Below are 11,468 nucleotides of genomic sequence, written 5' to 3' on the forward strand. Positions count from 1 at the left end.
CATCTTCAGGGTAGTCACCCACACTCAGCAAGCCAGAGACACCCAGCCTGCAGCCAGGGTGGGCATCCTTTCTTATCTTTTAAAAGTTTCTTGGCCAGGCATGGTGTTGCACACCTGTAATCCCAGCACTTTAGGAGGCTGAGGTGGGTAGATCACCTGAGGTCAGGAGTTAGATACCAGCCTGACCAACATGGTGAAACCCTGTCTCTACTAAAAAAAAAAAAAAATAGCTGAGCGTGGTGGCAGACACCTATAATTCCAGCTACTCAGGAGGCTGAGGCAGGAGAATCACTTGACCCCGGGAGGCAGAGGTTGCAGTAAGCCGAGATCATGCCATTGCATTCCAGCCTGGGTGACAAGAGCGAAACTCCATCTCAAAAAAAAAAAAAAAGGAAAACAAAAACAAAACTTTCTTATCCATTTTTCCATCTTTTTATCATTTTTTTTTCTTTTGAGATGGAGTCTCACTCTGTCACCTAGGCTGGAGTGCAATGGCACAATCTCGGCTCACTGCAACCTCCGCCTCCCAGGTTCAAGCAATTCTCCTGCCTCAGCCTCCCGAGTAGCTGGGATTACAGGCGCCCACCACCACTCCTGGCTAATTTTTTGTATTTTTAGTAGAGACGGGATTTCACCGTGTTAGCAGGATGGTCTCAATCTCCTGACCCCGTGATCTACCCGCCTCGGCCTCCCAAAGTGCTGGGATTACTGGCGTGAGCCAACACACCCGGCCATTTTTTTTTTTTTTTTTTTTGGAGACAAGGTCTCACTTTTTTCACCCAGGCTGGACTGCAGTGGTGCAAGTGCAATCAAGGCTCACTGCAGCCTCGCCCTTCTGGGCTCAGGTGATCTTCCTACCTCAGTCTTTTGGGTAGCTGGGACTACAGGTGCATACCACGCCTGGCTAACTTTTTGCTCTTGTTTTTTTTTTTTCTTGTAGAGACAGGGATCCGTCTTGTTGCCCAGGCTGGTTTCAAACTCCTGGGCTCAAGCCATCCACCTGCCTCAGCCTCCCAAAGTGCTAGGATTATAGGCATGAGCCCCTGTGCCTGGCCTGTTCTTCTTTCTTATCTTTTAGGTCTTAGCTCAATGTCACCTTAGAAGAGTTTTCTGACTCCACACTCTAAATTAGCACCCCCTCCTCAGTTACTCGCTGCCACAGCACGCAAGTTCTTTCTTTCATTGCACGCACTGCATGCTCCTTTTAGAGAGTTATTTTACTTTTTGTTATGTCTCCCCACAACTTCAGTGTAAGATCTGTGAGTCCAGGGACCTTGTCTGTCTTGTTCAGTTTTCCCTAGCACCTAGCAAAGTCCTGGCACATTTAGGTGTCATAAGTGTTTATCACATGCAAAATGAGGTGCCAGAGTCAGTATTTGAGCTCAGTCTTTGTGACCCCAAAACTTCAGCCCTTTCTCATACCTTTTTGCTCCCAGGGCAGCAATCTGGTGTTGGTGGCAAGGGTGCTTGAGAGTCAGATTTGGCTTCGGCAGCCACTTTGGAAGTGCCATTGGGCAATTCCTTTCTTCTCTCTGGGCCTCAGTTTACCCATCTATTCTAAGATGCAGTATTGATGCTCCGAGCCACAGGGACCCTGCCAGGGAAGGGAACAGAAGCAGATAGTTCTATGTCCAGCAGGGGGCGCCATGGGCTCTCTCAACTTCCTTCTCCGCACGGGCCGACTGCCTGGCTCAGCAGTTCTGAGTGTTAGGGTGCCTTCTTGTCTACACACACTCTACCATCTCCTGTCACTGCCCCCAAATACCAAGGAGGGGTTTCTTTTTTTCTTCCATAATTTTTACTTTTTAATGTTGTGGGGCGGCCAGGCGCGGTGGCTCATGCCTGTAATCCCAGCACTTTGGGAGGCTGAGGTGGGTGGATCACGAGGTCAAGAGATTGAGATAAGCCTGGCCAATATGGTGAAACCCCGTCTTACTAAAAATAGAAAAATTAGCCCGGCGTGGTGGCATGCGCCTGGAATCCCAGCTACCCAGGAGGCTGAGGCAGGAGAATTGCTGGGACCCGGGAGGCAGAGGCTGCCGTGAGCTGAGATCATGCCACTGCACTCCAGCCTGGGCGACAGAGCAAGACTCCATCTCAAAAAAAAAAAAAAAAAAAAAGATGGGGGCTTTTCTGTGTTTTTTTTTGTTTGTTTGTTTGTTTGTTTTTGTTTTTTGAGACAGAGTCTCACTCTGTCACCCAGGCTGGAGTGCAATGGCACAATCTAGACTCACTGCAACCTCCGCCTAACGAATTCAAGTGATTCTCCTGCCTCAGCCTCCTGAGTAGCTGGGATTACAGGCTCACGCCACCATGCCCAGCTAATTTTTGTATTTTTATCGGAGACAGGGTTTCACCATGTTGGCCAGGCTGCTGTCGAACTCCTGACCTCAGGTGATCCACACACCTCAGCCTCCCAAAGTGCTGGGATTAAGGTGTGAGCCGCCATGCCCGGCCTATTATAGATTTAGACTTAGAGAAAAGTTGTGAAGATCCTACAAAGTTCCCACAGACCCCACAGCCATTTCCCCCGTTACCAACATCTTACACTTACATGATACATTTGTCACAATTAATGAATCAATGTTGATACAGTATTATCAACTGAAGTCCATACTTTATTCAGACTTCCTCATTACCTTTCGTCCTTTTTCTGTTCTAGTATACTACATTCTATTTCATCATTATGTTTCCTTAGGTTTCTCAGATTTTCTTTTTTGTTTTGTTTTGTTTTGTTTTTGGGGCAGGATTTTGCTCTGTTGCCCAGGTTGGAGTGCAATGGTATGACCATAGCTCATTGCAGTCTCTAACTCCTGGGCTTAAGCAATCCTTCCACATCAGCCTCTCAAGTAGACGGAACTACAGGTGCATGCCACCACGCCCACCTAATTTTTGTTTGTAGAGATTGGATCTTGCTTTGTTGCCCAGGCTGGTATTGAACTCGTGAGCTCAGGGCACCCTCCCACCTCGTCCTCCCAAAGTTCTGGGATTATAGGCATGAGCTGCCACAATTTCCTGACCAGACTTTCCTTTTTTTTTTTTTTAATGACCCCAGGGAGGTTTTTATTTTTTATTTATTTATTTTTTTTTTTGAGACGGAGTCTCGCTCTGTTGCCCGGGCTGGAGTGCAGTGGCCGGATCTCAGCTCACTGCAAGCTCCACCTCCCGGGTTTACGCCGTTCTCCTGCCTCAGCCTCCCGAGTAGCTGGGACTACAGGCGCCCACCACCTGGCCCGGCTAGCTTTTTGTATTTTTTTTTTTTTTAGTAGAGACGGGGTTTCACCGTGTTAGCCAGGATGGTCTCGATCTCCTGACCTCGTGATCCGCCTGTCTCGGCCTCCCAAAGTGCTGGGATTACAGGCTTGAGCCACCGCAACCGGCCCCCCACGAGGGAGGTTTTTAGATGGGACTCCAGTGTGTGTCCTGAGCTCATGGCCACTTAAGATTCCCTCTGGGGAACTTGGGAACACATTTTTATGGTAGAAACTGATGACTCTAATGAAATCCTTTGATCTTCAGAAGTGTCCTCTCAGCCAGGTGGGGTACTGTGCACCTGTAATCCCAGCACTTTGGGAGGATGAGTCAGGAGGATCTCTTAAGCCCAGGAGTTTGAGTCCAGCCTGGGCAATATAGTGAACCTTGTCTGAAAAGGAAGAATGAAAGAATGAAAGAACAAAGAAGAAAGAAAAAAGAAAGAAGGAAAGAAAGAAAGAAAGAGCTAATGAAAGAAAGAAGTTTCTTTCAATAAATGTGAGACCCTGTCTAAAATGAAAAAGAGAAAGAAAGAGAGAGAGAAAGAGAGAGAAAGAAAGAGAGAAAGATAGAAAGAAAGAAAGAGAGAGAGAGAGAAAGAGAGAGAGAGATAAAGAAAGAAAAAGAAAGAAGAAAGAAAAAGAAAGAAAGAAGAAAAAAACAGATTCCTTTCAAGAAGACACTTTGAGCGTGCTTGCTATGTGCCAGTCCTGTGCTCTGTGCCAGGGTCCTCCTGGGGATGACAGTCCAGTTATTTTGTCCAAGTTGGAGAACAGATGCACAAGGAAGGCAGAGGGCAAAACTCCACTCTCCTGTTCCACCCAAGGACCTGTCCAAGGTGGAAAAATAGTGACAGGTCCCCAGGAGTGTCCTCCTTCCCATGGGACCCTCAGAAAGGGCATGGCCCCAGAACTGGAGGATTTGGAATGAAAGGAGTCTTAGGGTCTCTCTCAGGTTTGCACCCTCAGTTCCTGGAACCCAGCCTCAGTACTTCACCGGGGAAAGATTGGGGCCTGGAGTTTCCTTCCTTTCCCTGAGAAAGAAACATGCTCTCAAGCATTTGAGGTCACCATTGCCTTCTAATTCAATTTAATAACTTAAGTCAATTCTGTGCTTCTCCGCTTATAAATGGACACTATCAGGTTCTAACAGCGTCTTTGGGAGATAAGTACCATGTTTGTCAGCTTCACTTCACTTGTGGAGAAACTGAACCTCAAGTCCCATTTGGCAAATAATTGGTGGAGGTGAGATTTGAATCCAGGGTTCGCTCTGTCGCCCAGGCTGGAGTACAGTGGTGCAGTCTTGGCTCGCTGCAACCTCCGCCTCCCAGGCTCAAGAGATCCTCCAGCCTCCAGCTCTCATGTAGCTGGGACTGCATGTGTGCACCACACCCAGCTAATATTTGTATTTTTTGTAAAAATGGGATTTCACCTGGTTTCCCAGGCTGATCTCAAACTCCTGGGTTCAAGTAATCTTCCTGCCTTGGCCTCCCAAAGTGCTGGGATTACAAGTGTGAGCCACTGTGCCCAGCCCATCTCAGTTTCATTTGCCCCTCACCCTACCCTGTGGCTGTTTGGGCTTCAAGCTTGGAGGAAAACAGCATTTTTGGAAACTTTTGTCTCTTGACTTACTGAGTTATATTCTTCTCAGCTCTACTTTACAGACTTGGAGGAGCAAAAGGAGGGGGTTTCTTACCCCACACTTGGGAGAAAGGACCCTGCTCCAGCCCACATTTGCCCTTCTTGAGTAATCTGGGATGAGATGATTTGGGATGGGTGGTGGTTCACTGGCTCTTCCAGCAGAGGAAACAGCCCAGGGCTGGGATGTAGATGCTCTGGGTACGTTGCCCACCCACCCATGCCTCTCACCAACTGTGGGAACAAATAACTTTTCACCTGTGGTCCTCAGTTTCTTCATCAGTGAGATGGGCTAATATGCCTGCCCAGAGGCATTGTTGCAGCAAAAAGAGATGTAAAAGTGTGTGTCAGCTGAAAGCCCTGTGCAAGGATAACAGATGTGGTTACAATTTCCAACGGGTCGATCCAGGGCCCCACAAGGAAGTTGCTTCCCTGAAGGCCAGGTGAAGAAAGAACTTGTGAGCAGAAGCTTCAAACCCATGTCCAGAACCAACATCAAGTTGAATCCTCTTGTCCACCCCTAGGCCCTCTGTTTCCTCCCACACCACGAGCACTGCAAGCCTGGCACAGAGAGGAGATGCCGATATTCTCTAGTACGGGGTTTGGCCAAGCACCTTGAGGGCAAGACATAACATCTGTTTTAGCCCTAAACTTTCCAGCTTCTAGCACAGTATGGGCCATACAATGTACATGTGGATGTTGAGTGAAAGAATGAATGAATGAGTGAATGAATGAATGAATGAATGAATTCACAAGTGGACGAAGAAATGCTGGGGCCACAAATAGGTCCAGCTTTTACCTCCTGGCCCCCAGGCTCCCATCCAAGCCTCCAAAACTTATCCTCCACCCTTCCTTTTACACAGTAGTGCATGAAACCAGAGGTACCAAAAAGGCAAACTGGACTTTATTATAAAGTTGGCTACAAAGTCACCGCAGCACCACGAGGTGGCCATCTGGGCAGGCCCAGGCAGTCTGGCGGCCGGGTGAGTCCCGCACCAGGTACACGCACTCGTGCAAGCACACGTGTGACGGCAGGTCTGCCTTCCTCCATCGGAAAGGAACGTAGCGTCTCTTCGCACCCCCCACCCCAGGCGCGGGGCGCAAAAGTCACAGGAAGGGCCGCCAGGGCGGCAGAGTCCATCGGAATTGAAATCCCGTTACTGGTGTGTAGAGAATTCTACGTGGGTGTCAAGAGCCCCTCAGGGCACGGGCTGGCCCGGGTGGGCCTTGCCTTTCCCCCACCAAGGCCTAGGGGTGGCTTGGCCCCTAGGAGTGGAGAACTGGCCCAGGCCAATGGGGCAAGGCGGCAGGGAAGTGAGACTCCCCCATTCTCCGCTTGAAATCCCATTCAAGGAAACTCACTACGAGTGAATACAGATTGAAATGGAAACTGGGATCGCTCGAAGTCTCTTGATTTTAAAAAGAAGCTCCCCTCCCTTGCCCTCCCACCTCCCCCCCCCCAAATCCTGCAGGGCCTGGGGAATCATATATATCCCCCTCTGGCCCCCAGAATCCCCCCAACAGTCCCGGGGGGGTGGAGAGCGGCTCCACGTCTTGATGACAATATGCCATACTTGACGACGTTAAGTCACAGACTTATTCAAAACGTTGGTTCCCCTCCACTTCCATCTGCAGAGAGACAGAGAGAGAGAGAACACAATCAGCTAGGCCAATAAGGACAGAGGATCCTGGGGCTGAGAATGTGTTGGTATTAATATGGGCTTCAAAGATGTTGGCTCAATGATGAAACGATGGCCAGAGGCTCAGCAGATTAGGGGGCAATTTGGATGGATGGAGTGAAACCGTGGCTGTAGTTTAGGAAGGATGGGGCTGTAACCAGGGAGCTACCTCAATGGAGTCAGGGGCTGAGCCTCATCTTTCTTTTACCAACTTCTATAAACTCTTGCTCTGTATTCCTTTCAGGGAGCTAGGATACTATGATAGAGCTCTAGTTCCTCTTCCATAAGTTTGTTGTGTGCCCTAAGGAAAGTTTCTTTAACTCTGGGACCTTGATTATTTCCATCTGTAAAGTGGGGTGGTGAAGACTGACCTAGGACTCTTATGGAGTTAAGCACAAGCCCTTCCTTAAGGATTCTCTACCACTCTATCCCACAGCCTCAGCCCCTGCCATGTCTACTTGTTCAAACTTTCATATTAAGCCTTTCATTTTTTCCTATCCCCACTGCTACTCTCTGCAGCAGTGGATGTCATCCCCTTAATAAAATCAAGGTACAGAGAGGGGGAATTGATTTACCTAATTCTACCCAGCATTTCATTGGCAGGAGAGGGATTTGAGTTCTTGGACCTTTTGGCTGACTCACCTTCATGGAAGCTGTCTTGAACTTGGCTCTGGAGTTGATGCAACTCATCAGTAAACCCATCATAGGGGAATGCTGAGACACCTGTCTCAAAGGCGGTTTCATATGTGGCCAGGTCCTCCAGGAAGCTGTGGTCTTCTGGGGACAGGTTGTTGCAAGGCGATGGGGCCCCTCCTGGGCCCTCTGCCTCAGGATCCCCTGAGCCCCATTCCTCACTGGGGTCTGGGGTAGAGAGATCCATGAAGATGTCTTCCACGGGCGTCTCTTCCAGGAACATGTTATCAGGGTCAGCCAGGAAGTCCAGCTCCTGGCATTTCCAGGGTTTCAGGTCCAGGCTGAGCACAGGGGGGCCTGCCCCTGACAGGGACAGGTTGGAGTCTAGGGGCTCCAGTCCTCCAAGTGGCTCTAGTCCACCAGTGCCAGCCTCAGCTGAGAAGGGTCTGTCCATGCCCTGAGCCAATTGGCTAATCTGCTGGATGAGACGGTCTATCTCGTTCTGCTCCTTTTCAGAGTAGTGGAAGAAACTCTGCTTGACTGGAGAGGCCTCAGGTGTGAGCAGGCCTTCGGGCACCAGGGGGACATCCACAGAGAGGGGGCCCCGGAGCTGGGCTAGGGCCAAGAGCGTGCAGTCCCCATTACCAGGGCTGCTAGGACTTGGGGGCAACTTCTCATAGAGAAAACTGCATCCCTCCTGGGCAAAGTAAGTCTTGGTAGGATTGGGACTCAGTTGCTCTGGGAAGGTTTGGCTGGGGCTGTCCAGGTGTGCTTGGAATGCTGTGCTGGGAGGAGTCAGCTGTTCATGGGCAGGGCTGCCCAGAGGCTCTGGGAAGGTGGCTGTGCTGGGAAGCAGCTGGTCTGGGAAGGTGGAGGTGCAGGGAGTCAACTGGTCTTCATAGCTTCTGACTGAGGTTTCAGTCAACTGGCCTTGCAGTGGGCTAGTTAGTGGATCTGGGAAGGTTGCACTGCTGGGCGTCAACTGATCAGAGAAGGTCGCTGTGCTTGGAGTCAGCTGTTCTTGAAGAGTGCTGGATGGGGTGGGCAAGTGGGTCTGGAAGGGCTCATGGAGGCTGAAGAGGAAGGCACAGCCTCCTGGCTGATGGGGCGTGTACGGTGGAGTGCACACAAGATCCTTGCTCAGTTCTGCTTGGAGAGAAGGCTCAGGCCCAGAAGGGAATGTCAGGTAACTGAAGTCCAGTTCTTTGGAGGGTCGGGGAAGCTCTTCTGATGCAGAGACAACACTCAGTTCAGGAGCACTGGGGAAGCTGGTGCTTCTGGGAGCCCCCAGGGCTGTGGTGAAGAGTGGGTTAGTGCTGGGGCACTGTTCCTGGGAAAGAATGTTTTCAGGGAATGAGGGCAGCATGGTCGGAGCGCCCAGGACATAAGCTGCCTGGGTATCTTCAGAGTTCAACTGCTGGCGGAGGCTCCAGGCTTCCATGTCACTGGAGAGGAGAGAAGAGGCAGCTGGTAAGGGTCTGATGTCCATTTCCAGAGCAGTTCCCTGATTTGTATCTCCTCCATGCCGACCTCAGCTGCCCCCTAGGCCCCTGGCTTGTGGCTTACCTGATTGGGTAGTTATTGGCAGTAATGGGGCCCTCTGGACCTTCTGAGTATAATAGGCAGTAAATCCATGCCCAGCCTCCAGTCTTGGCCTGTAACCTCACCACCATCTCTGCCTGAATATCTCCACTCTCAGCCACTGGGGAGAAAGAAGATGCAGAGTTAGAATGCCCACCAGGCAACTCTACCTACTCCCTGCCCTTGGTCACCTCTCCACTGAATTGAGATAGCCATGACATCCTCTCTTCTGACTACCCTCACCTGCACCACTCAGCTCTCTACCTTGACCTCACCACTCAAAGTCCCCCAGTTCTGATTCGATTATTGCCTTGAATCCTCACCCTCATATTCACCCTATAGCGTCCAAAACTGTTGGCCTCTGTTATCTCCCCAGCATCACTCTTGACTACAGCTCATCTTTGTCTGGTCTCCCATGCCCTTTCCCAGCTTGCTCTCTTGTCCCCAGCCTCTCTGGACACTCACACAGGCGGTAGTGTTGAGCAGAAGCGTGGGCCAGGTCCTCGGGGTGCAGCAGTCCATACCATGATTTACAAAGCAGTTCACTGCGCTCAAAGCCCAGGTAGATTAGGACACTGGGAAAGTGGAAAGGGTGAGGTCAGCTTTCTGTTTTCCTTGCTTGATACCCATGCATCTCACTCCCTCCCAGATCCTCTGCCCCCTTAAACCCCATCCTCCCTGCCCCTGACTCCAGAATCTAGGGTTCCTTCATCTCTGGCCTGCCTTCCTCTTGGAATCTGAACACTCCAGGCTTACCTCTCAGAGATGTCCAGTAGGGCCAGGTCTTTAGCATGACGACTCTGGAACATGGCCAGGAAGAGTGAGGCAGGGCCAGGGCCAGGGCCAGGGCCAGGGCGGGGTCTTGGCTCCAATGGGGCACAGAAAGCTGTGAACACGGGGTTTCCTGCCCAGTAGGCCCCAGGTGGGTGAGCATGGAATCGGCCTCGAATAAGCACCAGTTTGTTGCCTGCACTCTGGCGCCTGAGAGACTTGGAGGTGTTGAAGCGGCAGCGGAAGAGGCGATCTAGATAGGAGAAGAGAAAAACAGATAAGAGGGTGAGTGGCTGAGAGAGACAGTGGATAGTGGGAAGAAGGGCAGCAGGTGGGAAACTGGACTCAGGAAGGGAGAAAGGAGTCCTTACCAGTGTCCAGGGCAGAGGGCAGGGTGAGTTGCTGGCGCACAGTGAGGTGGTCAGCTGGGTCAATGATGTCATAGATGCTGTCACCCTGGGCAACCAGGTCCACCTGGAGGAAGGAAAAGAAGAGATGACCATTAGTGAGAACAGCAGAAGCCAATCTTTGATCTATAGTGTCTAGTAGGGTATAACCTCTTCCTCCATAGTAATTCCCAGTTCCTCAGGAGTGGAAGGCTCATGGCACCCCCTCCATGCCCAGCCTCAGCTGAAAGGACCCTCAGCACTCACCATGGAGTGGCCCAGATGCTCGCTCACACTCTCAGACAGGTACAGCAATTTCCCCTCGGCTGTGAACACAAGCAGAAAGCCGGGTAGGGCCGCTACGATGTCCTCAAGTTCTTGAGCTGAGAGAAGCCCCGTGGGGCCCGCCAGAGGAGTGCCTGTAGGGCGAGAAGACGTGGTGAGTCAGGAGTAAGACTGGGAGCCAAAGCAGAAGTGAAGAAGGCATGGTCTGAGTTTCAGATAATCCAGAGGAATTTCTCGTGGACCTGCCTCTGCAAACACCTGTTGACCCGCTGCCCGCACCTCTTGGCCGGGGAACCTGTTGCTGTATCTCCTCCATAGCCCACAAGCCCTGGACTTCTAAACCGGGGTCGGCTACTCCTCGCCTCTGAATTTCAGAACCGCGGACAGAGCTCCAAAGTGGCTCTGATTTCAGAACCGTGGACAGAGCTCCGAAGCGGGCTGTGGGATCAGCACCGTGGACAGCGCCACACACGGCAGATGCAGCCGTCAGCACCATGGGTAGTGCCCCCGAAGGGGATCCCTTTCAGCACCGCGGACAGTGGCTATGTTCCCCTAGGCTCAGGCAGCTCCATCCCTGCAACTTCCCGGGTTTCCCTTCCCAGCTCCCGGAGCGCCTCTGCACTGGCGGGCACCGAGGCAGCTCTGTCCTGGCTCTTCTCCTCTCATAATCTGGTGTTAGGGACATCGACCAGGCTCTCTAACTCTCATTCAGAACTAAGGTGAGGTCTGGAGGGAGCTCAGGAGGAAAAGTAGATAGTCCCGCATCTCCCGAGTCCCAAATCTCCCCAGCTCGCCAGCACGCTGCCCTAGACATGCGGCAGCCCCAGTGGGTTCCCTGAGTTCCAGGGTCTCCGGCACCTGGCAGCTCGGATCTGCGGTAGCCCCAGCATGCTCACCTCCAGCGAAGAAGACACCCTTGCGAGTGTAGATGCAGGCGAGGCTCATGATGTGCAGGTAGGACAGCCGGACCTTGTCCGCTTCGGCCAGCGGCAGCAGCTCCTTGAGGTTCCGGATCTCGGCGTTGATCTGGTCCCGGCGCGCCTTGGAGGCGCCCTTGGTGGAGCGGTACATGACCGGCGGCTGCGGAGCTCCAGCTCGGGCGCCCGAGCACCTGCGCTCCCGTCCCGACGCACCGGCGGCGGCTTCCTCCTCCGTGCTTCCCCTTCTCTCGCTCAGGCTCGTTCTCTGCTCTCCTGGGCTCCGCTCGGCTGCGCTGCCCCCCTTGCCTGCCTCACGCCGCCTTA

At 52.0% G+C, this 11,468-nt stretch overlaps 1 protein-coding gene across 2 annotated transcripts; it reads right to left on the reverse strand.

Annotated features, from left to right (window-relative positions):
* Window positions 1-5,771: 5,771 nt before the first annotated feature.
* On the reverse strand, window positions 5,772-11,468 carry NPAS4 (neuronal PAS domain protein 4). Of its 2 annotated transcripts, XM_050756609.1 has the most exons (8): window positions 11,121-11,468; window positions 10,207-10,358; window positions 9,925-10,027; window positions 9,539-9,806; window positions 9,248-9,357; window positions 8,768-8,903; window positions 7,211-8,646; window positions 5,772-6,518 (listed from the first exon to the last, which is right to left on the reverse strand). In XM_050756609.1, the coding sequence occupies exons 1-8, from the start codon at window positions 11,293-11,295 to the stop codon at window positions 6,490-6,492; spliced, it is 2,409 nt and encodes an 802-aa protein (XP_050612566.1). In that variant the 5' UTR covers window positions 11,296-11,468; the 3' UTR covers window positions 5,772-6,489. The 2 variants fall into 2 exon arrangements, with proteins under 2 accessions (XP_050612566.1, XP_050612567.1); XM_050756610.1 differs by lacking the exons at window positions 9,248-9,357; window positions 11,121-11,468 and having other exon boundaries at window positions 6,412-6,518; window positions 10,207-11,091.

This window comes from Macaca thibetana, chromosome 14 (assembly GCF_024542745.1).
Source record: "Macaca thibetana thibetana isolate TM-01 chromosome 14, ASM2454274v1, whole genome shotgun sequence".
NCBI lineage: Eukaryota > Metazoa > Chordata > Mammalia > Primates > Cercopithecidae > Macaca > Macaca thibetana.